The sequence below is a fragment of the Polypterus senegalus genome, chromosome 18, assembly GCF_016835505.1.
Source record: "Polypterus senegalus isolate Bchr_013 chromosome 18, ASM1683550v1, whole genome shotgun sequence".
Lineage (NCBI taxonomy): Eukaryota > Metazoa > Chordata > Cladistia > Polypteriformes > Polypteridae > Polypterus > Polypterus senegalus.
Genome location: NC_053171.1, coordinates 29,118,643 through 29,144,120, shown reverse-complemented (window position 1 = coordinate 29,144,120; position 25,478 = coordinate 29,118,643). Strand labels below are relative to the sequence as shown.

The following is a 25,478-nucleotide window of genomic DNA, read 5'->3' as shown; positions in this document are numbered from 1 at the left end:
GTACTACTGATGGCAGATCAGCTTACATTTTCTTAAAAAAAGCAAAAAACTCAAATTCAGTAAATAATTGCATGGTGAACTTCGATTTTCTTTGCTCTCCACAAAATAAAACATATAACCCGTCAGACTGTCATTTATTGTCATGAAAACGTGAAACTGACATGTTTTCATGTCACATGAGATTTATGATTAGTCTATAAACAATCTTTACTGTTGTGACCACTGTACTGCTAAATATTTCACTGTTTACTTTAGGCTGAACCTTTGTCTCCAGGAAACACAAGCTGCAGTTGCTTGCTGCACTGTGAACTTTAAAATTGAATCTGAGGTATTTATGTCAGCCAGCCCTTAAGGAAAAACCTAATTACATACTATAAAAGTAGTTGATGACAATTTAAAATACTTTTTATGTCTAAAGCATATTAAGATGCCACTTTGGCTATTTCTGCTGCTGCTCAGCTGAAATGTCTTGGTTTTCAAGAAGTCGTCTCAAAGCACCTTTTATTTACCCATTTAAATCCCCCCAGGACAACCCCACATTTTAAGTGTTTCTTTGTGAAACTTCTGTCCCTTACCTGGTAACACAACTAAGATCTGTGTACTTTTCCAAGAATATTTTTGACCTATGGAAATGTTTTTATGCTCATCTATCCATCCATTGTCTAACCTACAGTTAATAAATTATTGATTTGTTCCGAAGATTTATTTCATACATGTGTTTATGGTTTATAGTATTGCCTGTCAGATCATATGGCAAATTTGTTACTGCCATGATTGCATTCTGTTCTAGTTTATATATTTGGAGTATTATGTAATAAGTGAGCCCCTTTGTCATTTTATTTTTAATACTTTATTTTGATGCTAGTATTTAGTCATGGACTACTATGTTGGTGGAGACCTTCTAACACTACTCAGCAAATTTGAAGATAGGCTTCCAGAAGATATGGCCAAATTTTACTTGTCAGAAATGGTTTTGGCAATTCATTCCATTCATCAGCATCACTATGTTCACAGGTAAGTTCAGTTTTATATTACTAACTTTTGCAGTTGGCAAGAAACTGTCAGTGAAACTGGAAAAACTCTCCTAAGTAATGTTAAAGCATCATTTGAAAAGAAAAACAATTTTAAGACTTTTAAATGTACTTTAGTTTACTCAGATTGATTCTCTTTGGCTTTCATTATAAAACTGAATTAAAACATTTTCTAAATATTTTAATATTACTGTTTTGATTTTGTAGAGAAACTAGCTTTTTGTGCATTGCATTAGGCCTTAATGTAGGTAATGCATGTAATTGCTTCTTTTACCAGAAAAGTATGTGACAAAGAAGCAGCATTTCACTTGTTTGTTGTTGCAGTGCTTACAGTTGCCATCTTGTTGTGATATTTTATTTTGATTACGATTTGATGTTTCAATATAATATACAGTTTATAAAACGTTTGTTTCTGTATATGTTATATATATATATATATATAGTGAGCATAAAACTAAGAACTTTTTTTTTAATTAAATCTTGCAGCAGTTTTGTTTTTAACCATTCAGAATTTTTAAAAATTAAAATACAAAGAATTACAAAACAGTGCATGACCAAGGATAAATTATATTGATTTGCTTATGCTTTTTTTAATTTTACAAAAAATTAATTCTTCAATATCAGAAAAAGAAAACAAAGTTAAATATTATTCAGTAGTTGTCAACATATTGTTTATTGAAGAAAGGAGGTAAGATGTAAAATGGGAGAATATGGAATGTTAGGAGGTGGTTTGATTATTTTTATTGAATAATTTACAGTTGTTGCATGGTAAATTAGAGAAATTACACATTTTTAATGGTGCATTGGAAGCATCTAAATTCAGAACCACCTCCAGAAAGACTGTCATGAAATGTCTTTGGAATAACAGTCATTAAAGTTTTCATTCAAGATTATTAGTATTTTTGTTTCCTTCTTTGCAGAGATATAAAGCCAGACAATGTGTTACTTGATATGAACGGACATATACGTCTTGCTGACTTTGGTTCCTGCTTGAAAATGATGGAGGATGGTACAGTAAGTATAGTCTGCCATACACTAGGTATTTTTGTCATACTGTAGATATTAAGATGAATAAGAAGCTCAAATAAAGAAGTGTTCCATATGTGTAACTTGGCATATGCTGTCTTCTTCAATAAATAGGTAGTTAAGGGGTTACCATATGACCTCTGTTTGCAGATGGATACAAGTTTTGCAAACTCCTTGTGACCGTCCATTTTTTTAATCCCTAGCTACTATTAGAACTCCCAAAATTCTACAATTCCAATTACAAAAGTTGCTACACTCCACATTATGGAAATGTCATCTAGATTCTGCAGATCTCCGCATGAACTTTCTAGTCCTGCAAAGACATTGCAGAATGATGAGTTATCTGCATAAATCTGTTATTGTGTTTTGCCTTGAGAGTTGTAGCCATGCTCTGAGCCTGCACTCAGTGAGGAGTGCTGTGTAAGAACAAAGTATTTTGTACTATTGCATTGTATTTCTGAATTAGATAGATTCGGCATCTCTTTGAAGAGGAGAACTTGTGTGCTGTTTTGTGTGTTAACTTTAAGCCATTTTTTGACAACAGTTGCAAACCCAAACCCACACTGGAAGGGTGTCTCTCTGGATTGCCGTTCCTGAGATTTTTTTTTTCTTGTCTTCTCAAAGTGTGAAGGCTTGGGGGGCTGTTAAAAAATAAGACCTGTTAAAGGCATTCCTTTTGTGACTTTGGTCTACTCAGGAAATAAATTTGTTGTTGTTGAAAAGTCAGTGCAGCCATGATGGCAGATGTTCTAGAAAATATTAAGCCCTATGTGCACAAGTAACTTGCTTCAGTACCAGCTAAGTTCCACAGCACTTGGTTCTTCCCAAGGAAACCTTTTAGTGGAGAAGGCTGAGTATGTAAAATTTTCATGGGATGGCATCAAGTCAATGAATATCCTGAGCCATCAGGGTAAACTGATCTGATCCTTATTATTTATGGCATATTATTTGGAGCAGCAGTTTAATGTATGTATTTGGTATTATTGTCTTTTTTTTTTAAATAAAGCATAGATATTTTAACATCATAAGCAAAATGAATGCATGAGAGAGGTAAGTTGTGCATTATAGCTCTGATGCTGCTCATTCATCATATGGCTACTGGAAATTGAGGGTTTAATTAAATCATCATCCTCTCATCTCTTAACATTAGTTTGCCTTTTTCTTAATTTACTGAAGGATGTTAGGGTGCATAATGCTAGCTTCAAAACATACTGTATATGGGCTTCTTCAGTCTGTTGTGGTTTATGTGTTTATTCTGATCAGGTGCAGAGTGTTCTGGTTTGGGAGAGTTATCAAAACTATCTTTTTATATCTGTGATTTTCCCTCCTTAATTCCTGTCTTTCTCTCTACCTTTCTGTTTATTACTTTAACAAAACTATCTCTTTTGTATCTGGGGGAATCACTCCTTCATTCTTATGTTTCTCTATACCATACTGTTTGTTCTTTCTATTGTTCTTTTCACCCTTTTTGTTTGGCTAATATTTCTGTAGCATCTTTGCCCACTCTTGGCCTCTGGTCTAGTATTAATAGAGCTTGCATTTTGTATTATTTATGGTGTAAAGGGTCAATATTTCCTTCTTTTAATAAAGTTGGCTACTGCCTTAAGATGTGCTCCATCTTAATAATGTGCATTACTTTGTGGCCCAGTTTAAGAAGTGCAGAGCAGCCATTCTTCTGAGACCTACTGATCAAATTTCTTGGCTCAGGTTCTGACAACCTAGATAGGTTCAGTTATTTTTTTCTTGATCCTAGCATGTGCTATAACAGTGTTAGCTCCCACCCCCTCCTCCTAGTGACAGGAAACTCTGTTAACCATGCTCCTACTCAATATCAACCTTCCATTTTTAAACACTGGCAATCAATATTTAAATTTGGATGTTATTCTCAAAAATGATGCAAATTTATATCTGAACCTTTTGATAGACAATCTATTTCCCTTCTACATCACCATACCTGTCACTACACCTAATCTTAGTTTTGTTGACTCCTATTTGATGTTGAACCTTTCTATTAATGGATTCCTTTATCTTGCCAGATACCACTCGCATTCTAGGTTAGACTGCAACTTTGTATCTGTCTCTGACAATAAAATGTGTTCTTGCTGCATTTTATTCCTCATAAGCACAGTGGTGGTTTAAATCATAACTAAACAATAATGTACAGTGGTGTGAAAAACTATTTGCCCCCTTCCTGATTTCTTATTCTTTTGCATGTTTGTCACACAAAATGTTTCTGATCATCAAACACATTTAACCATTAGTCAAATATAACACAAGTAAACACAAAATGCAGTTTTTAAATGATGGTTTTATTATTTAGGGAGAAAAAATCCAAACCTACATGGCCCTGTGTGAAAAAGTAATTGCCCCCTTGTTAAAAATAACCTAACTGTGGTGTATCACACCTGAGTTCAATTTCCGTAGCCACCCCCAGGCCTGATTACTGCCACACCTGTTTCAATCAAGAAATCACTTAAATAGGAGCTGCCTGACACAGAGAAGTAGACCAAAAGCACCTCAAAAGCTAGACATCATGCTAAGATCCAAAGAAATTAAGGAACAAATGAGAACAGAAGTAATTGAGATCTATCATTCTGGTAAAGGTTATAAAGCCATTTCTAAAGCTTTGGGACTCCAGCGAACCACAGTGAGAGCCATTATCCACAAATGGCAAAAACATGGAACAGTGGTGAACCTTCCCAGGAGTGGCCGGCCGACCAAAATTACCCCAAGAGCGCAGAGACGACTCATCCGAGAGGTCACAAAGACCCCAGGACAACGTCTAAAGAACTGCAGGCCTCACTTGCCTCAATTAAGGTCAGTGTTCACGACTCCACCATAAGAAAGAGACTGGGCAAAATGGCCTGCATGGCAGATTTCCAAGACGCAAACCACTGGTAAGCAAAAAGAATATTAGGGCTCATCTCAATTTTGCTAAGAAACATCTCAATGATTGCCAAGACTTTTGGGAAAATACCTTGTGGACTGATGAGACAAAAGTTGAACTTTTGGAAGGCAAATGTCCCGTTACATCTGGCGTAAAAGGAACACAGCATTTCAGAAAAAGAACATCATCCCAACAGTAAAATATGGTGGTGGTAGTGTGATGGTCTGGGGTTGTTTTGCTGCTTCAGGACCTGGAAGGGTTGCTGTGATAGATGGAACCATGAATTCTACTGTCTACCAAAAAATCCTGAAGGAGAATATCCGGCCATCTGTTCGTCAACTCAAGCTGAAGCGCTCTTGGGTGCTGCAACAGGACAATGACCCAAAACACACCAGCAAATCCACCTCTGAATGGCTGAAGAAAAACAAAATTAAGACTTTGGAGTGGCCTAGTCAAAGTCCTGACCTGAATCCAATTGAGATGCTATGGCATGACCTTAAAAAGGCGGTTCATGCTAGAAAACCCTCAAATAAAGCTGAATTACAACAATTCTGCAAAGATGAGTGGGCCAGAATTCCTCCAGAGCTGTAAAGACTCATTGCAAGTTATCGCAAACGCTTGATTGCAGTTATTGCTGCTAAGGGTGGCCCAACCAGTTATTAGGTTCAGGGGGCAATTACTTTTTCACACAGGGCCATGTAGGTTTGGATTTTTTTTTCTCCCTAAATAATAAAAACCATCATTTAAAAACTGCATTTTGTGTTTACTTGTGTTATATTTGACTAATGGTTAAATGTGTTTGATGATCAGAAACATTTTGTGTGACAAACATGCAAAAGAATAAGAAATCAGGAAGGGGGCAAATAGTTTTTCACACCACTGTATATTGTCAGAAACTGTTGTCCATTCTGGAGGTGTTTAACTATGCTTCAGTGGAGTATCCTGAAGTTTTCTCGTTAAATATAAAAGGGGAAATTTGTAACTTTTCTCTCATATGTGCCACTGGACTGGCACAATCATGTAGACAGAAGATATTTGAATTAGGGCTTGACTCACTACTCTCAAGTGTTCATGTTTGACCTTAATTATGAATCTTTGATTTCTACTGTGAGAAATAACCTGAATTCAGTTCTCCTACAGAAGGTAGAATATTACATTCATTGCACATGGAAAAAATATTATGCTGCTAGTGTTGTGTCCAGCAAATATATGGCTCCTAAAACTCTTCAAGATGAAGACTCAACTTTAAATATCATCATTTCTGTTCTTGAACTGTGATGAATTTGATTCCACACAGTATAGGAAGATGGGTTTCCACCTGCACTTTTTTCACCATTTTAGAAACCATTATTGACCTTTTTTCATATGTTAAATTCTGCAATTTCTTTCACTTGAATGAATGACTCTGTTAATGCTGCCGTGACCACAGCTTTAAAATAAAGTGTCCCTTTAAGGTTCAAGATATTGTCCTGTCTCTTTGATTAACTCTCATTTAAATTGCTTGATAAGCTTTGGCACACAGTCTTCAAGTTGTAATTTCTAAACTAATCCACCCAGACCAGACTAGTTTTGTTTGTATTTGCCAGGCAGAAGGTAATATAAGACATGTACTCCATGTTGTTGATACAGCAGCTAACCTTCATTGTGCAATAGCTTTGCATTCCTTAGATGCTAAAAAGCAATTTGACCAAGTGAATTGGCAAGTCTTGGACCAGATAAGGTTTGGTGGTAATTAGATTAATAATATGATCAAAACACTTTATCTTCTTTTACCCACTAATTCACTAATACTCTGTTGCTGCACTTCTGGATTTATAAAGGCGCCAGAGAGGATTGCCAACTATCCCGTTGTGTGTGTGTTTTTTTTTTAATTAATAATATTGTCAGAAAGTTAACGTACTGGAATAAGAAGATATATGTGAAGTACGCCCAAACAGTGCAACTCTGCCATTCCTCCCTTCACCATATCCTGTGCCATACCACCAGGAATTGTGTCTGTGGCAACTGACCTCCCTACTACACATGACCCAGTTAGTGACTGCATCAAGACTTTGTGCTCATATAAGATTGAAGTTTGGAAAGCAGTGGCATCTCAGTTGTGGATGAAGTCTCTGGATGTTACTTTCATTTGTGATGCAAATAGCACCAGAATGGTCAGATTTTTAAAATGTAGACTTCCAGTTCTTCAGTGTAATTAGATCTGAGGTTCTCCATCTCATTTCTCCATAGAAATTTAGCAAGTATACTTAATCCAGAAAAAAGAATTTATGCTGGTGCCCAGAGAGAGCAAGGAATATAATATGTGGCAAATTGAATATTGTAACTGATACCATTGAAGGGTATGAGTAAGAGATTAGAGACCGGAAAGCCAAAAACAGAGGACAAAACCAATTAGAATCCTTTAATACCGCCAACCCACCTCCCGGCTCCTAACTGAGGCTATCTTGGGTTTCCCCAGATCTCTTTCTTTCTTGCCTTTTACATAAACTGAAATGGCTCCTACTAAAATTCCATTAGTTTATCTTCTTACTATAAAGAGAAAAGCCAGAGAAACATTTAATCCAGTGTTTCTCATACTTTTTTATAGCCTCTATTTTCAAGGGGAGAAAAAAAACTGGTGACCCTATCCATTTACTTTCTGCTACTTCAAAAAAAAAAATTGGCTGATTTGTAACAGCCTCTAACATGGTGAAAGTATGAACTAAGAGATTGTACTTATTCAGTAAGAAGGATGTGCTTTAAGGGAGGAGGCCAGGCAAGAGATGTGGAATTGGATGCTATTAAGGAAGAGGTCATCTTCATTTTGTAACCCAGACTTATAATAAATGCCTGCAGATATCATTAGTTTCCTCACTACATTTCTTGACAATGTTGTGTGTTTATTATGCAGAAAACTTAGAAAAGTTTGAAAGCAGACTTTTAGTACCTTGCCACATGTGATTTCAATGAGTGCCATATGCTGAAACCATGTCAAAGCTACTCTGAATGGATTTCAGATCCTTCTGTTTTACCATTTATCATCCATGCGGAAGTAGTTAATGTACAGCTCTTGAAGCATCTTTAAGTCACTGCATATTATATGTTTCCACTCATGCTTTGGCGTGTTCTTATTCAGGAAGTCATCCAGTAGTGGGAGCTGTTCAAAATTATGATTTTGCATACAAAAGTTCCACAGTTGCAATTTTCAATTTTATCTCTCCATTTTATTCATAAGTATAAACAAATTTACATCATGGCCTTTGAGTCCTGCATTCATCACAATAGGTTGATCAAATATCTCTAAAACATATAATGGATTTGGAATATTCAGACTATTTCACTTTCTGCACACTTTATTTATTGTGTTGTAGGTCTAATTTTATAAGTATAAATTTGGCTTTTTTTTATCAATCTTCACTTAACAAAGTGAAAACATGTTTTATGAAAGCTGGCCCTTTCCTGCTGCCAGAATAGGCTCTGAATATCTGCAATCTTGAATTTTACTAAGATTGTATCAATTATTGTTATTTGGCAGTGCGCTGATCATCCCACTGCATCGATAGTGCAAATTATATTCAGTTCTTCACAGTTCTGTTAAATTCAACAATATGTACTGCTCTGTTTAGGGCGTTCTCGTATGACGTTAATTTCCTTAGGAGTGGGCCTTTCCTGAAACCCCAGTCTCCCCCAAATATACTGAAAAATGTTTTATTACTAAGTGTGGCATAAAACCACTGTCTGTAGCACCTTTCTGGCATCTTTGGTTATTTTAAGTGCTGTATTGACACTTGTGTGCTGTAATTTTATTACATCAAATGTGCTGATTTGTATAACTGTGTTTGTTTAGTGTAGAATTTAATAAAGGTTAAGATCAGTGTTGTAGTAAATGATTTACCATACAGTTCTATCTTGGGATAGACTTTATAACTAATACTCTGAAATTACACACCTTTTTCCAGAGCATGTATGTAGTTTTTCTTTTGTACAGTACTGGAAAATAGGTCTTGAATTTTAATATGTACAGTTTGTTTCATGAGTACAATTCTATTGTGCTTCAGCAAAGTACATTAGTTGTACAATATTTTTCTTGGAATTGCCATTTTTAGAATACTGGGTACGAAGTCAAATTTGGCTATATTTTTAGGTACCTAACAAAACTAATAATGGCATTTGAATATTGAAAGCAATGACCAGTTTTTTTTAGAAGTACTTTTTTTTGTAAAGGTTATTTTTAGCTTAATTATATTTTTGAAAAGCAGTGCAAAGCAATGATGTGATCTTTCTTAGAGATATTTCTAATCAATCACAGCCACATTGTCATCAATATATGATCATTTAGGAAGCAAATGGCAAAAGCCCAGTGCCTGAGATGTAAAGTCCTGTGGGGGCTTGAAAAAGTGCAGAAGATTAATGGTTGATGATAATGTCCATCACTGATTGGCTAGGTACATCAGTGCATCATTGTATTTAAGGTATATTAAAGAGCTGGAGGGTATAGAGCTAGAGAGAAAACAAAAAGAAAAGAAATCGAGGAAGTAAGGTGAATGAACAGAGAAAGGATAGAATCAATTGGGGGCCAGTGAGGAGAGAAGAGAGCAAAGCAGTGGGAGAAACCCCCATGGAAGATCATGGGAGAGAGGCACTCCATGGGAAGACCAGATCTTTCCTGTTGTATAACAGAGAGCAGGAGTGGTGATGGACTCCTAGGAATTCGGCATACCCTCATCGCATTGTAAGAAAGATGGAGCCAGACTTATTGCGTCCTGGCCAACACAGAAGGACGATGGCCTGAACGGGAGTTGAAGGACCGCTTTCACCACAGGATCTTGGCCCTGCTGTGCATGCCTGGAAGATGAGTAAGCCGGATGAGACAAAAGTGAGAGCAGTGGGCATAAAATTTTAAAGGAGATTCTGACTTTGGTTTTATCCTTGATTTTAATGTATTATTTATTGACAATTATTTATTTGTTGCTTTTAACTTCCTCACTAACACTAGTTTTTATTATAGATTGTTTATTTAAAGAAGAGAAGCCCAGCAGTTTAATTCGGACGCTGCTTTGTTGTTTGAAATGACTTGGCATGATGCACTTATACACCATCATTGTAGCTTTGTGTCCTCATTCATCCTAGTCCATTCTTGGTTCACATATATTGATGTCCTAGATTTAAGAGTATTATGCCAGCTGTGGGCAACCCGGATATCACAGTGAGAGTCCGGATTTCTTTAAATAATAATCGAAGAGGGTCATTAACTCTGTTATATGAACTTTATACTTTTATCAGTTGAAGCTGTTAATGGATCTCTAATCCTTTGATGTATCTGTGTACTTTGTAGTTTTAAACGTGAAAGTAAAAGCATCTGACCAAGTTGGATATAACTTTAAATAAACACCAACTTTAAAATGTATGCCTCCATTTTGGAAAGTTACTGATTTCACTGTTGCCTCAAAATCAAAATGTTATATTTGTTATAGTTACCATTCCTGGTACTATTATTTTTCCCTGCTTTGCTTTTATGTTTTAAAACAGAAATTATCCATTACATTTGCCTCGCCTTCTCTTGCACCAAAGTGATTTCACAGTACCCATATGCCCTTCTCATAGTAGTTACAGAATACTGTTTTCTGTGGTAGCTGATTAAGATTTGGTTATTGATTGGAATTGAATTGTCACCTTAGTATCTCTCTTCCTTTTTCTTACCCTTTCACTATTTGTCTTAGGTACAGTCATCGGTAGCAGTGGGCACGCCAGATTACATCTCCCCAGAAATTCTTCAGGCAATGGAAGATGGCATGGGAAAGTATGGGCCAGAATGTGACTGGTGGTCTTTAGGTGTATGCATGTATGAAATGCTGTATGGAGAGACGCCTTTCTATGCTGAGTCTTTAGTAGAAACATACGGGAAAATTATGAATCATGAAGTAAGTAGTTTTTTGTTTTACTTTTTTTTAATTAACATAATGTAGCATCTATATTTTTATAGTGCTGTTAGAAGAGCAGCTTCTTCAAGATGCAGTCATTAGTTAATAAAACGTATTCAGATCTCAGATTTTTCATTCGTACCTAGTGAAAAAAAAAAAAATCTTCTGGTTCTGTCAGATTAAAAGAGCATGCACTGTGAATTAGTACAAATGAGATTGTATTTATATTATATTTAGTGGTGGAAGGTTTTGGAATTTTTTAAGCTACTCCGAGCAGAGCATAGTGAAATGATTGACCTAAACTGGCTCTGTGAAGATGTGATCATTCACTGTATTCTTTGCCAGTCAGAATAGATTTGGACTCATTTAAATATTGGTCTCAGTAAAACATGTAAATGAATATACATATAAACACATTTGCTTTTATTTGGAAACCATTTTGAAATACTTCACATAAAGTGCATAAAGCAGTAAGAAATTATGTGAACTTTTTTCTTTGACCAGTCTATTTCCTTTTTTGATCATGTAATATTTTTCAATCATTAGGAGCGTTTCCAGTTCCCATCACATATTACAGATGTTTCTGAAGATGCAAAAGACCTTATTCAAAGGCTTATTTGCAGCAGGGAACGCCGACTAGGACAGAATGGGATTGAAGACTTTAAAAAGCATCCCTTCTTCATGGGTATTGACTGGGAGAATATCCGCAACACTGAAGCACCATATATTCCTGATGTTAGCAGTCCCTCAGATACCTCTAACTTTGATGTGGATGATGATGTGCTGAAAAATCCGGTATGTCTCCTCAATGGGAAAAATAGTTTAATGACATTAACAAATCATACATGAACTTTTCATGCTAATAGCACAAAACTAAAAATTATTTTATAATATGTATGACTGAATGCTGTGATCATTAATTCTAAGTGTTTTGATATTGTTTTATATAGATACGGGGTTCTTATTTTTTTGAGATAAAAATGCAGTTTGGATTTACAGTTGTGCTTGAAAGTTTGTGAACCTTTAGAATTTTCTATATTTCTGCATAAATATGACCTAAAACATCATCAGATTTTCACTCAAGTCCTAAAAGTAGATGAAGAGAAACCATTTAAACAAATGAAACAAAAATATTATACTTGTTCATTTATTTTTTGAGGAAAATGATCGAATATTACATATTTGTGAGTGGCAAAAGTATGTGAACCTCTAGGATTAGTAGTTAGTTTGAAGGTGAAATTCGAGTCAGGTGTTTTCAATCAATTTGATGACAATTAGGTGTTAGTGGACACCCTGTGTTATTTAAAGAACAGGGATCTATCAAAGTCTGCTCTTCACAACACATGTTTGTGTAAGTGTATCATGGCACGAACAAAGGAGATTTCTGAGGAGCTCAGAAAAAGAGTTGTTGATGCTCATCAGGTTGGAAAAGGTTACAAAACCATCTCTAAAGAGTTTGGACTCCACCACTCCACAGTCAGACAAATTGTGTACAAATGGAGGAAATTCCAAACCATTGTTACCCTCTCCAGGAGTGGTCGACCAACAAAGATCACTCCAAGAGGAAGGTGTGTAATAGTCGGCGAGGTCACAAAGGACCCCAGGGTAACTTCTAAGCAACTGAAGGCCTCTCTCATATTGGTTCATGTTCATGAGTCCACCATTAGGGGAACACTGAACAACAATGGTGTGCATAGCAGGGTTGCAAGGAGAAAGCCACTGCCTGCTCTCCAAAAAAAACATTGTTTTGTGGATGGATAAGACCAAAGTAGAACTTTTTGGTTTAAATGAAAAGCGTTATGTTTGGAGAAAGGAAAACACTGCATTCCAGCATAAGAACCTTATCCCATCTGTGAAACATGGTGGTGGTAGTATCATGGTTTGGGCCTGTTTTGCTGCATCTGGGCCAGGATGGCTTGCCTTCATTGATGTAACAATGAATTCTGAATTATATCAGAGAATTCTAAAGGTAAACGTCAGGACATCTGTCCATGAACTGAATCTCAAGAGAAGGTGGGTCATGCAGCAAGACAACGACCGTAAGCACACAAGTCGTTCTACCAAAGAATGGTTAAAGAAGAATAAAGTTAATGTTTTGGAATGGCCAAGTCAAAGTCCTGACCTTAATCCAATGAAAATGTTGTGGAAGGACCTGAAGTGAGCAGTTAATGTGATGAAACCCACCAACATCCCAGAGTTGAAGCTGTTCTGTATGGAGGAATGGGCTAAAATTCCTCCTAGCCGGTGCGCAAGAATGATAAAAAGTTACCGGAAACGTTTAGTTGCAGTTATTGATGCAAAGGGGGGGGCGGGATGGTTACACCAGATACTGAAAGCAAAGGTTCACATACTTTTGCCACTCACAAATATTTAATATTCAATCATTTTCCTTAATAAATAAATGACCAAGTATAATATTTTTGTCTCATTTGTTTAACTGGTTTCTCTTTATCTAACTTTAGGACGTGAGTGAAAATCTGATGATGTTTTAGGTCATATTTATGCAGAAATATAGAAAATTCTAAAGGGTTCACAAATCTTTCAAGCACAACTGTACATATTCCTTTCCTCACCAATCATGTCTCTTTCTGGGACATATGTGCCCCTTGCCCAAGATGTATACTAGTGCCAATATGCCATACCTGCAACACTTACCATGGGACCAAACTGCATTTAATTAGTATTTGTGATCATGAGTAAGCTGTGTTTGTACTTGGAACTCCTTCCATGCTGTCAAGTTTCTGTCTTTCTTAAAGAATGAGCTGAGCAACCCTGAATAGAAATCTCGTTTTGGCCACTTTATATCCTGATGCTTGTTCTTTCAGTAATTACTTAGAACCCATGACCATATGTCAGCATGCAGTTGCTGCTTTTGTTTTTGGTAAATGTTACAATCACCTTAACCCGCAGTCATGAACTAGACACCAGAATACATAAACTCCTCCAGTTAAGGTTCATGTTTTTATAGGCCTCATATTTACAGGTGCAAATGATCATGCCCACAGCATCACAGTCAGTTATGAACCACTCCAGTGTGCTTTGGAATTCCTGGTTTGATGAGGTCAAAAGAACAATATCTTATGATAATTCAGATTTAACCGTGAGGTGCTTAAATTTAATACTTTTCAAGCCTTGGTTGGGGTCTTAATATTTTTTGTTTGAAAATGACTAACAAAAGAGGAGATAAAGCACACCTCTGACACAGTCCATGCACCGAATTAATCCAACTTGGCACCAAGTATACTCAGAACTCTCCCTCCACAAATAAAGGGACCAAATTTCTGGCAGCAGCACTCCCAGAATGTCATAGTCTTGTTGCACCTTTCGCAAGATATCTTTTTTTTTCCAGGTCCACAAAAGCACATGAATATTATCAACCTGACATAAGCCTCTGAAATATTTTTGTAAGAACAAATAGTTGGTCCGTTGTTCTATGGTCTGGACAGAACTTGCATTAATATTCCTGGGTTTAAGGTTCAGCTATCAAGTAGAGACTTGTTTTAAGTAACCTAGAATAGGCTATCAAAGGGTGGTTGAAGAATGTGATCCCTTTTTAATTGGAGTACATTCTTTTGTCTGCCTTTTAAAAATTGAAACCATGACTCAGTATGTCAACCACAAAGCACATAATATACAGTGCAGTATTTGCAGTCACGTTTTATGGATTTTTATGATCTTGTCTTCGTAGAGCTCTTTAATCCCTATACCAAATTCAGACACACAAAAGAACCAAGGCTCAGTCAACACTTCTGACACAGTCTCCTCAAAAGGAACTTTGTCTATGCAGTTTAAGAGCTCCTCATTGTGGCTCTCCCACTTCTCTAAGATATCCACCGCAGAAGAAATTTCACAATAACAGTCTGTGCCATGACCTTTATATCATGTAAACCCATTTTGACGTGTTAAAGATATAAATTTAAGACCATCCAAAAGTCATATATGCCACCTCTGTTGCAGGTATCCTTTTACACTCCCTCCCAGATCTGTTTCATGTAAATTAGATTATCTTCCTGATGACACGGTTGTGTGTTACTTAAACTTGCTAGATTTGCTATATCTCTGGGGATCTTGAGTGAGTTCTAGGTATACATCATGTTAGACACTAGTAGCCATAGTCATCCTTCAGTATTGAAGTCTTGAATAGGGTTTATTCAAACTATGACGCACTGTTCTCTCCTAAGATTTAGCAAATGTTCTTAAAAAGATGGAAGCTTATTCTTATCCTGAACAGAGGCATATGTTAATATACTACCTTTGATTTTGTTAATCTGTCCACTAGATCCTCAACTATCTGAGCAAGATCATCACACGGTGATGCCGAGCTGTCCTGTTGGCCCAGGTTCTGAGATGCTATTGTAATATCAATTACTGACTTTTAACTTAAGGTTTAATAGCACCAGGTTTATTTAGGAGCAACGTTGTCTTCAAAGTTTGTGTTTGTTATGTACAATTTATTGCATAGAAATCCAGTAACAAGTCACTGTTCAGATTCAGATCAAATATTCTGTTTTCTTCTAGTCACACGTCTTCAACTATTTCCTAGTTTGACAGGAAACCCAGTTGGTGACACACTTTCAAGCACGAAATCCATTAAGAGTGAATACTTTTATGGCACATTCATGAAAGCAACTGTAAAGGTTTTTTTCCTCAGCAATTTAAAATTATGTTAAGGTGTCCACTAGCTTTACAGCACTTAGCTGAAGACTTTTGAATATCACCACACCTTCCCAGGGCCATTGGGAAGGTAGGAAAAACTACTCTATGTTGAAGAGTCTTCTTCCAGAGCTATTGCCACATGTTGACGTGAATCTGACTGCAGCCAGTATTTTATTTAAATCTATACATAACCTAGAGGTCCTTGGCATCTAGAAAAATTCCCATCCGCATCCAAAGAGACAGTTTTTGTGACCAAGAGTTTAGTATGCTTGGATGTATCCAACTCTTACCTATCACATAACTGGCATTGCATCTAACTCTCACCTATAACCTTGTTGGTAGTGATTGCACCTAGCTGTTTTATGTGATATTTTCAGGCTAATCTTGTCTGATTGTCCTGCATGAATCACACAATCAGAAGGCAATTTATGGTGCTTACCTCCTTACAGGCTAGTTTCCAGGGGCCTCATGTATAACGCTGTGCGTAGAATTCGCACTATAACATGGCGTAAGCACAAAAGCCGAAATGTGCTTACGCACAGAAAAATCCAGATGCAGGAATCTGTGCGTACTCCAACTTCCACGTTCTTCCGCTACATAAATCCCGATAAGCGTGAAAAGTAACGCTTATGCACCCGCTTTATGTAACGCCCCAACTCCTCCCAGAATTACACCTCTTTGAATATGCAAATCAATATAAATCGCCCTTAAGCGCAGCCTTCTGTGAAAAGACAATAGGAAAAGCACAGGGGTAAATATAAGAATTTCAGCGAATACCAAGTGGAGGCAAAGGAAAAACATACTATTTGTTTAATTAAACCATGGTATAATTAACAAAAGGAAGTTGATTGAGTGACATAGCGTGTTGGAGAAACTTGAAAGCTCACGTTCACAAAATCGCACAGTGCCGGAAATAAAAAAGAAGTCACATATCAAAGTCGCTGTGAAAAAGCGAGTTTAAGCCCACTGTCTGAGTGTCATATGAAAGCTTATTAGGGTACAGAGAAAAAAAAAAAAAGGCAAACAGTGGGGAAAAAGCATGAAATGTCAACTTCAATCTCGAAATTTCCACTTTAATTACGTAGTTTATTTTGTCATTAAAATAGAACATCATAAACTTCATCTTAAAATCGTTTAATTAACCAGTTTCTCATATCACATCGTAATTAAAGTATAGCACGTTAAATGCTTTGTTTTGTATGTAATCTTCTATGTGCTCTGTGTGTGAATCTCTACCTGCTTCTTAAACCGGCTCTCTTCCTCTGACAGAACAAAGAATCCATTACATTCATGATATTACAGCTCTCTGAATAACTGAAATACTGAGATGTATACGTGATATTATTTTCATGATGATAGTTAAAGCATGTTATTGATTGTGTGTGACCTTCGATGAAATTATTTATTGCAGCAGTACTCATGGGCAGCTCTGTCCAATAGAGAAAGTCCAATGTCAATATGGTATCTTATGCACGGTGGATGGCCACATCCGTTGCGGACACTGCATAGCCGCCTCGTGCTCATGACACAAGCGTTTAACTTTTTTCGAAATTTGGCGCTGCGTTTTTAGCTATGTCGTTATTTTCTCTTTCTGTTTTATATTCAATATATATTGTCGTGGCCGCCCCTGCAGTCCTTGCTTTTCTTTCTCCAAGTAACCGATCCCCACACAATCAGCTCTGTAATAGACATTAAGCCACTGTAAGCTTAAAGCACCGATTCTTCAAAACTTACAGTTTGAAGATACAGTGATATAAATACTCCAAGTGCTACAGTGAGAGTAATATGGAAAAAGATGATCCGCTGTTGCAACTCCTCACGGGAGCAGCTGAAAGAAGAAGGTGCAGTTAGAGTAACAATGTTAAAGCAGTTATGGTATTTGGAATACTATGGCTATTCTCTGGACCATTATATTGTTACAAGTTAATTATAATCAGATGCATTACAATAATAATCAATATGCGGTTAGTTTCAGTGTATTTATAAAGCCGTGTCAGTAAAATAAAGAGTAACCACACAGGAACAGTAGCACTGCTTTGACGCTGGGTGCCGCCAGTCTGCAAAACCGAGTGGAGAACTTGCGTACGAAAAGGTATGAGGTACCGTGGAAAAGTGCGTGGCTTTACGCCAAGTGTAGGTTTTATACATCGCAATTTGAACGTGGAAAAGTTCTTATGCAACATTTTTGTGTGTACGCACCGTTTATACATGAGGCCCCAGGAGTATTCCCTTGGGATCTTTTTGAAGTAGAAATTCATTTACATTTATTTGCAGTTCTGCCAGGATTGTAACCTTAATATACTGGAGAGGCATGTGTACCTCAGTGATCCTTGGAACTATTGTTTGTTGTCTGGAAATAAGTAGTTTTGTAGTGGTCAAAAGTTTGGAATTAGTGAAAAATTTTCATGTATTTGATAGAAATGGAGACTTTTTCATCAAGGTACGATTAAAACTCTCTGTATTTAATTTATAGTTTATTTTAGGCTCTGTTTAGGGCAATTTTTTGTAAAATCGTTATCACAGGATGTCTACAGTGTTCACAACCAATTTTGCATAGGATCAGAAATTGCTATAAAAAGATGTGACGATATGGGTTCTGGCTCCACACTCCCATCACTATTCAGAAGCCCTTGAACCCAACACCGTCGATAATGTTACCGAGTGAGCTAGTCAGTGGAAGCAATAAACAATTGAGCAAGGGGATGGTATAAAAAAGTGCAAAAGTGCTTTTATTAAAATAGTCAACAAATCAGTGTTCAAATAAATAAAGTGCAGTGCTTTCATAATTTCATAAATAAATAATCCCATTAAAGAAATGTGGAGGTTAAAACCAATAAATAGAAAAATCTTCTTAAAACAACGAGGTTAAAACGATCAGGAAGCAGTTTTTAAAAACACAACAATGACAAGCCTGGTGGATCTTTTCTGTTAGCTGCCCTCTTCAACACATGCACGAGACTGGAGACCTCCCGATCCCTGGCTTCGGTCTGGCACTCATCCCAGCCTCGGAGACTTGGCTTCCTGACAACCAGGACGCTCATGCCAGGGAGTTTACTGCCCAAGCCTCCCGACTCCCGCAGCCTTCTCGGCCTTACATGGCCAGACATCCTTATCTGGTTACTCCGGCTACCTGGTCGCTCAGCGGGAGCAACAACAACTCCAACCCCTGGGTGTAGGCCTAACACCCAGGCCCTCACAGCTGCCCACGAGTGCTTGTTCGCTCGCTCTCCACACACACACCGCATGTCTCTCTCTCTTGCACCGACCTGCTTCTTCTCTCCCTGTAACCTCCATTCTCTTTCCTCTCTGTTCCTTCTTTGTTTCTGATCTTTCTCCATCCGACTCGCACTTCTTTTTTATAATGCGAGGGGCCATAGCAGCTATAGCTTATTAGCCACAGGAGCAATCATGGATGTGGGCAGTTCCTTACCTGTGCACTCGGTGAGAAACGCCCACACCACAGATTTCCCCGCGGCTTGCTATGGCCCAACGCCCCCTCGCTAAGCCGCCGCGAGAGCGGTGATTTATTTAAAATGGCCTTTGCTAAATGAGCTGTGGACCCATAACACCACAAGAGATGGGAGTGCATTCTTAATGTAAGAGTTTATAATCACATCTAAAAAATACAAGAAAAGAATAGGATGATTCCTTTCACTGCAAATGACATGAAATTATTTCAGTTTATACATGGTTGATTTAATCTTTTTAAATGTGGGAGATATGTATATAATAAAGTAAGTAAAGCATTCACTTGGCTTATTCCAAAGGGACTAAAATCATCAAAATGCTCTGGCATTTACCCCATTTCCCCCTGAAAGCCAAATGTTCTCCAAAGAGTGTTTGAAAAGACTAGTCAACAGTAAAAATGCATATAGTTTTCATGACTATTCGGTATACTTCAAGACTCAGTAAAGTGTAAGAGTAAATTGTTAGTAAATCAACCCATTTAATTGTTATAGGCGTTGTGCTTATAGTAGTGTTATCATCATTGTTTGCAGCAGCTAGTCTTACAGTAAAGTGGCCCATTTTAGGAACAATAGTGCTTACGTAATCGGCAGACAAAAGTGAAAGAGGAAGAAGTAGTAAAATAAAAAATAAAATGCACACCATTATATGGGATCAGATTGTTGAAGGTGAATGCAAGTGCATGTAATTTTGGGGGCATTTTGTGTCTGCGATTGTGTTTTGAAGGGGCAAAATTTGGAAACGTCCTTTGTCCCTGAATATTTCCAACACTGATTGGTGTTAGTATTGGGATTATTCAAATTTAAAATTTGATAGATAACCAACAGTTTATTCCATTATGGTTCAGTCCTTAAGGTATTTCCAATGCTTTTATTGCAGTGACGCAGGAAACTGCAGACAGTATAGACCTTAGGAGTTTTGACCTGAATAACAAATTCAAGAAAAATGTGTGTGACAAACAATCCTGAACTGAATTAGACCTTGCCTCTCACAAAATAATTAGGAGTGCATTTTAACTGCAGCTCCATTCTTTATTTGAAATTCTGATTGAAAGATTCTGCTGCCATTGCAAGTTATCTCAGATATGCTGTTTTACAGAAACTGGTGAAATACAGAGATAGCACCTACGTTATCATCACTGCTGGACAGTTTACTTTCCATATTAGATATTTAGGGAAGGTTTGCAAGGTCGACTATTTTTCTTTCATCATAATGTCCATCTTGCATGTAGTGAAATAAATGTGTTTATAAGGGTGCATTTGAGGTATCAAGTCAAGTCAAGTTGGGTAGCATGCATTGGTATAGTGTGTTGCCGCACCCACTACACAACGAAACAACTCGGTATCCCAGCCGGCAACCCCCCCAGGCAGACGCATGGTCCAGTCCCACCCAACGGAAATGACCCTCTATCTGCCGCAGCCAGGTGTTACGTGGGCGACCCCTTGGCCTGGTCCAGCCACTCATGAGGATCTTACGAGCCGGATCACCCTCGGGGAAACGCGCCACATGGCCGTAGTGCCGTAAATTACGCTCCTTCACAATGCAGGTAATGTGCCTAATTCGGGACTCCCATGAGCAACCACTCATTCGAAACAAAGTCAAACCAACGGTACCCAAGGATTTTCCGGAGAGACACAGTACCAAAGGAGTTCAATCTTCATCTCAGGTCACTGGATAGTGTCCATGTCTCGCAACCATATAGTAAGACAGGAAGCACCAGAACTCTAAAGACTTGAACCTTCGTCCTTTTGCATAGATACCATGAGCGCCACACACCCCTTTCCAGCGACCACATGACCCCCCATGCTCTTCCAATCCATCTACTGACTTCATAGGAAGAGTCAGCAGAGACATGAATGTCACTGCCAAGGTAGGTAAGCCTCTCAACAAGGTCTACACTCTCTCCACAAACAGACACACTGCTGATGGCTGTGCAAGAGGTCATTGAAGGCCTGGATTTTGGTTTTTATCCAGGACACTCACAAGCCCAGACACTCGGACTCCTCGCTCAGTATCTTGAGTGCCCCAATCAGAGCCTCCATTGACTCCGCGAAGATCACAGCATCGTCAACAAAGTCAAGATACGTGAATCTTTCTTCACAAATAGATGCCTCACAGCCGCTGGACCCCACGTCCAACACCCGGTCCATACAAACATTGAACAGAGTAGGAGCAAAAACACACCCCTGAAATCAACTGAGAAAAACACAGAGGTTCTGCCTCCACTCTGCACAGCACTCACAGTACCAGTGTAGAGGACGACCATGATATCCAACAACCTTGAGGGGATCCAGCTAACCATCAGGATGTCCCACGGGGCAGCTCGATCAACTTAGTCGAACGCTTTATGCAAATTGACAAAGGTTGCTATGAAACTCTGCCGATATTCGTGTTTGCACTCCATGAGAACCCTCAGTGCCAGGATGCGGTCGATGGTAGACCTCTTAGGCATAAAACCAGACTGTTCCGGTCGCTGGTAGGTGAGCAAGTGATCACGGATCCTATTGAGGATGACCCTAGCTAGGACCTTACTCGGCACTGAGAGCAGTGTTATCCCCTTGTAGTTGCTGCAATCCAGGTGATCACCATTCCCTTTCCAGATAGGGATGACAAGTCCCATTTTCCAGTCAGTTGGGATGATGCCCGTCTCCCAAATTGAAGCAAGGATTGCTTGCAATGCCAGGAGGACAGCCTTACCACCAGCCTGGAGATGTTCAGCCCGGATACCACAGATGCCTGCAGCCTTTCCTCCCCTCAGTTGATTCACCACCTGTGCAATCTTAGTGAGATTGGGTGGTTCACAGCTAATTGGAGGATCAACCTCAAGGACCGTGGACCCAGAGATATCCAACGTCCTAGCCGGAGGATCAGCTTTGAATAACTGCTTAAAGTAGCCAGCCCAGTGGGTATTGAGGTTTTGAATATTGAATATTTGAGGTATTGTTGTTAAAAAAGATGGAAACATATTGTCAATTTAAAAACACTATAAAAGTCCCACTACCAAGTGCCTTTCATGTTTTGAAAATTGTTTTGACAATTTTATTGTAAACATTCTTATAGGTTAGCCCTGACCCAGACTTCATATTTCTTCACAATACACATATTCATCTTTTTAGTTGTTTTCTGAGTTTTATTAGAGCCATATTTTGTCCTGTTTACTTCTAATTGTTCAAACTGTTCACATGCCAAATGCTGTACTGTATCTGTAGTATCTTAAAAAAAATCAGTATGATTAAGGAAAGAAGACCACTTTCTTAACCAATTCCCCTCCACCGTTCCCCCTTTTGTCTCACCAAATGAGCCTAAAATCAAGCAAAAAATAATATTGGTAAAGCAATTACAGAGTTTCTAATGAATAAAAGATAGCTTCTAAACTATGCCTGGTTCCATGTTTCACATCCTATTAATAACTTGTAGTGAACCAAGTCTGTAGCAATAGTTAGTTTGTAGAGAACCACATATACTGTTAAGATTCATTAACATGATGTACATTTATTCAAACACATTTTACCATACTGAAGAACAGAGAGAGGTTTTAAATGGAGTATTAATATTCAAACATAAATGATTGCTAATGAGAATAATAGACTGTTAGCATTCTTAATGATCCATGTCTGTATAAATATTTAAATATTAGTATATTAATTTTTTAGTTTGAAGGAATATAATAATAATAATCATCCTGTTTGCCTAATTATTTGCTGCAATATCAAAAGTCTATAGTGCTCTTTAAGACTATTTTTTCAGTACCCACATTAAAAAAAGAAATTAAAAAATAAATTAATTAAATATATTGAATGATTTAAAGAAATAAAAAGCAGTAATGATTAATTAAGTATATAAAAGATATTGCAACATAAGAGTCAGTATATTAGTGCCAGCAATAGTTCAGTGTCACTAGTAGTTTTAAAACATAATAGAGGTATTTAACATGTTTACTACATAGTGCAAAACTGTATAGTATCTGTTTGCGTGGATATTATGTTATAGCATAGACTTCATTGTTAATTACATAATACCAATATGGTAAAAAGAAGGCAGAACAAAATGTTTTGTAGTTCTATTGATCTTTTATTTTGTTTTAATAAATATCATTCACTTTTGATTTTTATTGTTACTTGCTGTTTTCTCTGGCAAAAATGTTCACAGTAACTTCTGTACAACTTTAAGCTTTAGTCTGTTTGAACGATATGCTTTCAGTGGCTCCTAAGGTATGTTTAACATGCACTGTAATTGATCTGAGATTACCACCTTATGGCTTAGTGGGTACTCAAGACCATAACAGATAAAGTTGTTGCATCTTGAGGCCATTACACTGTGATTTGTTTTCATGGGATCAACAACATTAATCTGTCCCTTGCACTGTGTAACAGTTTATTTTATCCTGAAATCATCATCTTTCACATGATAAACTATATTAGGCTGACACGCTCTTTGTTTTAGAAACATGTTCTCTATAACGTCGGAAGCCTTACTAAATTATTAAAATATAAGAAATCCCACAAAATGTCAAGAAAAATAAAAACAAAGTAATGATGTCGGAAGAGGTAGCTTCAAGTCTCCATGCCTGAAATTCAGATGACTCCACCCACCCAATATTCTGTAATTTTAATTCATTAAAGTTTAGTGCAATGCAATTAGTGTCTGGTTAAATGATATTTAGTTCTCTTGTTGTCTGCCCCTGGCATACCCATGTTTGCCTGGTTAAATGCTTTTTAGCTTGCTTGTGATCTGCTTCTTCCCTTGCCCAGATGTATTTCTCAACTGTGAATTTGACCTAGGGTTTTCCCAATCCAGAGCATTTTCTTTTCTTTTTTATTTTTAACCAATACATGGTTCATCCAAATAATGGTAGGGTAGAATTTGCTTCCAGTTGCCTGCTTGCTAAGCAATTTTTTTTGTGCTTTGTGTCCTCTCAATTGTATTCTACACAAAAAACGTAAGATGTACTTCTTAATTACTGTAGCTAAAAAAAACCAAAACCTTTTTCATGGAAATTTTCACTCCTTGCAGTATTACTAGCATGGAATGATTCATAATGCAGTTATGTATGTTGTCTGCTTTTATACTTCTTTAGGATGTTGTTCCACCAGCCTCCCACACTGGTTTCTCTGGACTGCATTTGCCCTTTGTAGGATTCACATACACTACAGAAAGGTGAGTTTTTTCATTTTATTTTCTCCATAGTGGGTAAGCTAATCTCATAATTAAGTATTTGAAACCTAAATATAAACAAATTTTCTCTTCACTTTGTTCACCTTAGACCAGTGGTTCCCAAACTTGTTCCTGGGGACCCACAGTGGCTACAGGTTTTTTTTCCAACCAGATTCACAATTGGTGATAATAATCGATAACAATTGATCTTGTTTAATTTGCTGTTCTTTTTTACTCTTCTCTCATTCTTCATGTATGGATTTTATATTTTTAAGACATTTAGAAATACAGTAGACCCCCGCGAAGTCACGGTTCAGGGTTTGCGGACTCGGTCGTTCACGGATTTTTCCTTAGAACCTAACTATTAATTGTTAGCGGAAAGTGCAAATATCCTCCTCAATTTTTTATGGCCTTTTTTGTGGCAATACTGTTTGGGGTGATGAAAGTAGCCAATCCAAGAGCATTATTCATTTCTCCTTGCTGCTCATTGACTGCTGCCCTGTCATGCGTCTCCAGCTGAGTGGGTTTACCACCGCTGAGGGAAATGTGGTTTGGGATGGTGAAAATAACCAATCCGAGAGAGTTATTCATTTCTCCTTGCTGCTGATTGACTTCTGCCCTGTGACGCGACTCCAGCTGAGTGTGCTCGTGTTTTCCATGTTGTTATTGTTTTCATTTCGTTATTCTTAAATACACAAGATGTCGTTGAATTGCCCTGCACCTTCTAAGGCTTCTGGTACTGAGCCTAAGCGCCAGAAGAAGTTTAAAATACTCAAGGAGAAGGATGAACTACTGGATTTGCTCCACAATCTAAAAAATTATGCTGCAGTAGCGCACCACTATGGCATTAATGAAAGTACTGTACACTACATAAAGAAGAACAAAGCAGCGATCTGGAGTACCGTATCTGTAAGTTTCTGTGATAGTGCCAAAAAGGTAACGATCATAAGGAATAAAAATATTGTCAAGATGGAATCTGCCTTGGCATTGTGGATCACCGACTGTAGGAAGAAGAACATTCCCTTGGACGGTAACATCATCCATGAGAAAGCACGGAAATAGTACCAGCAGTTCACAACAGGAGACAATGTAGCAACTTCCCATCACAATGTTCCTGAAACCTATAAAGAAAAGCCAGCACGAAACCTCACCAGAAGAAGACCTATCCAAAGATACAACTCCTCCTGAAGCGCCTGAAGAAGAGGCGCCACCTGAGTAGTTTTAAATCCTCTGCATCGTACTGCACAGCTACTTCATCATCATCATCAGTATCATTCAACATTGGTGAGTACACATACATTTTACTGTATTTTAATTAAATGAAATTATTACATATTTACTCTACTTATAACAAAGAAA

General features: G+C 37.6%; 1 protein-coding gene across 8 annotated transcripts in view; it reads left to right on the top strand.

The window, feature by feature from the left end:
* The window catches only part of cdc42bpb (CDC42 binding protein kinase beta (DMPK-like)), a 197,624-nt gene that overhangs the window by 93,068 nt on the left and 79,078 nt on the right, over positions 1 to 25,478 (top strand). For all 8 annotated transcript variants that reach the window (XM_039740965.1, XM_039740970.1, XM_039740968.1 and 5 more), the window contains exons 5-9: positions 866 to 1,014; positions 1,952 to 2,045; positions 10,644 to 10,844; positions 11,391 to 11,639; positions 24,043 to 24,122. In XM_039740965.1, the coding sequence (XP_039596899.1) occupies positions 866 to 1,014; positions 1,952 to 2,045; positions 10,644 to 10,844; positions 11,391 to 11,639; positions 24,043 to 24,122 (773 nt within the window). The remainder of the gene's footprint in view (positions 1 to 865; positions 1,015 to 1,951; positions 2,046 to 10,643; positions 10,845 to 11,390; positions 11,640 to 24,042; positions 24,123 to 25,478) is intronic.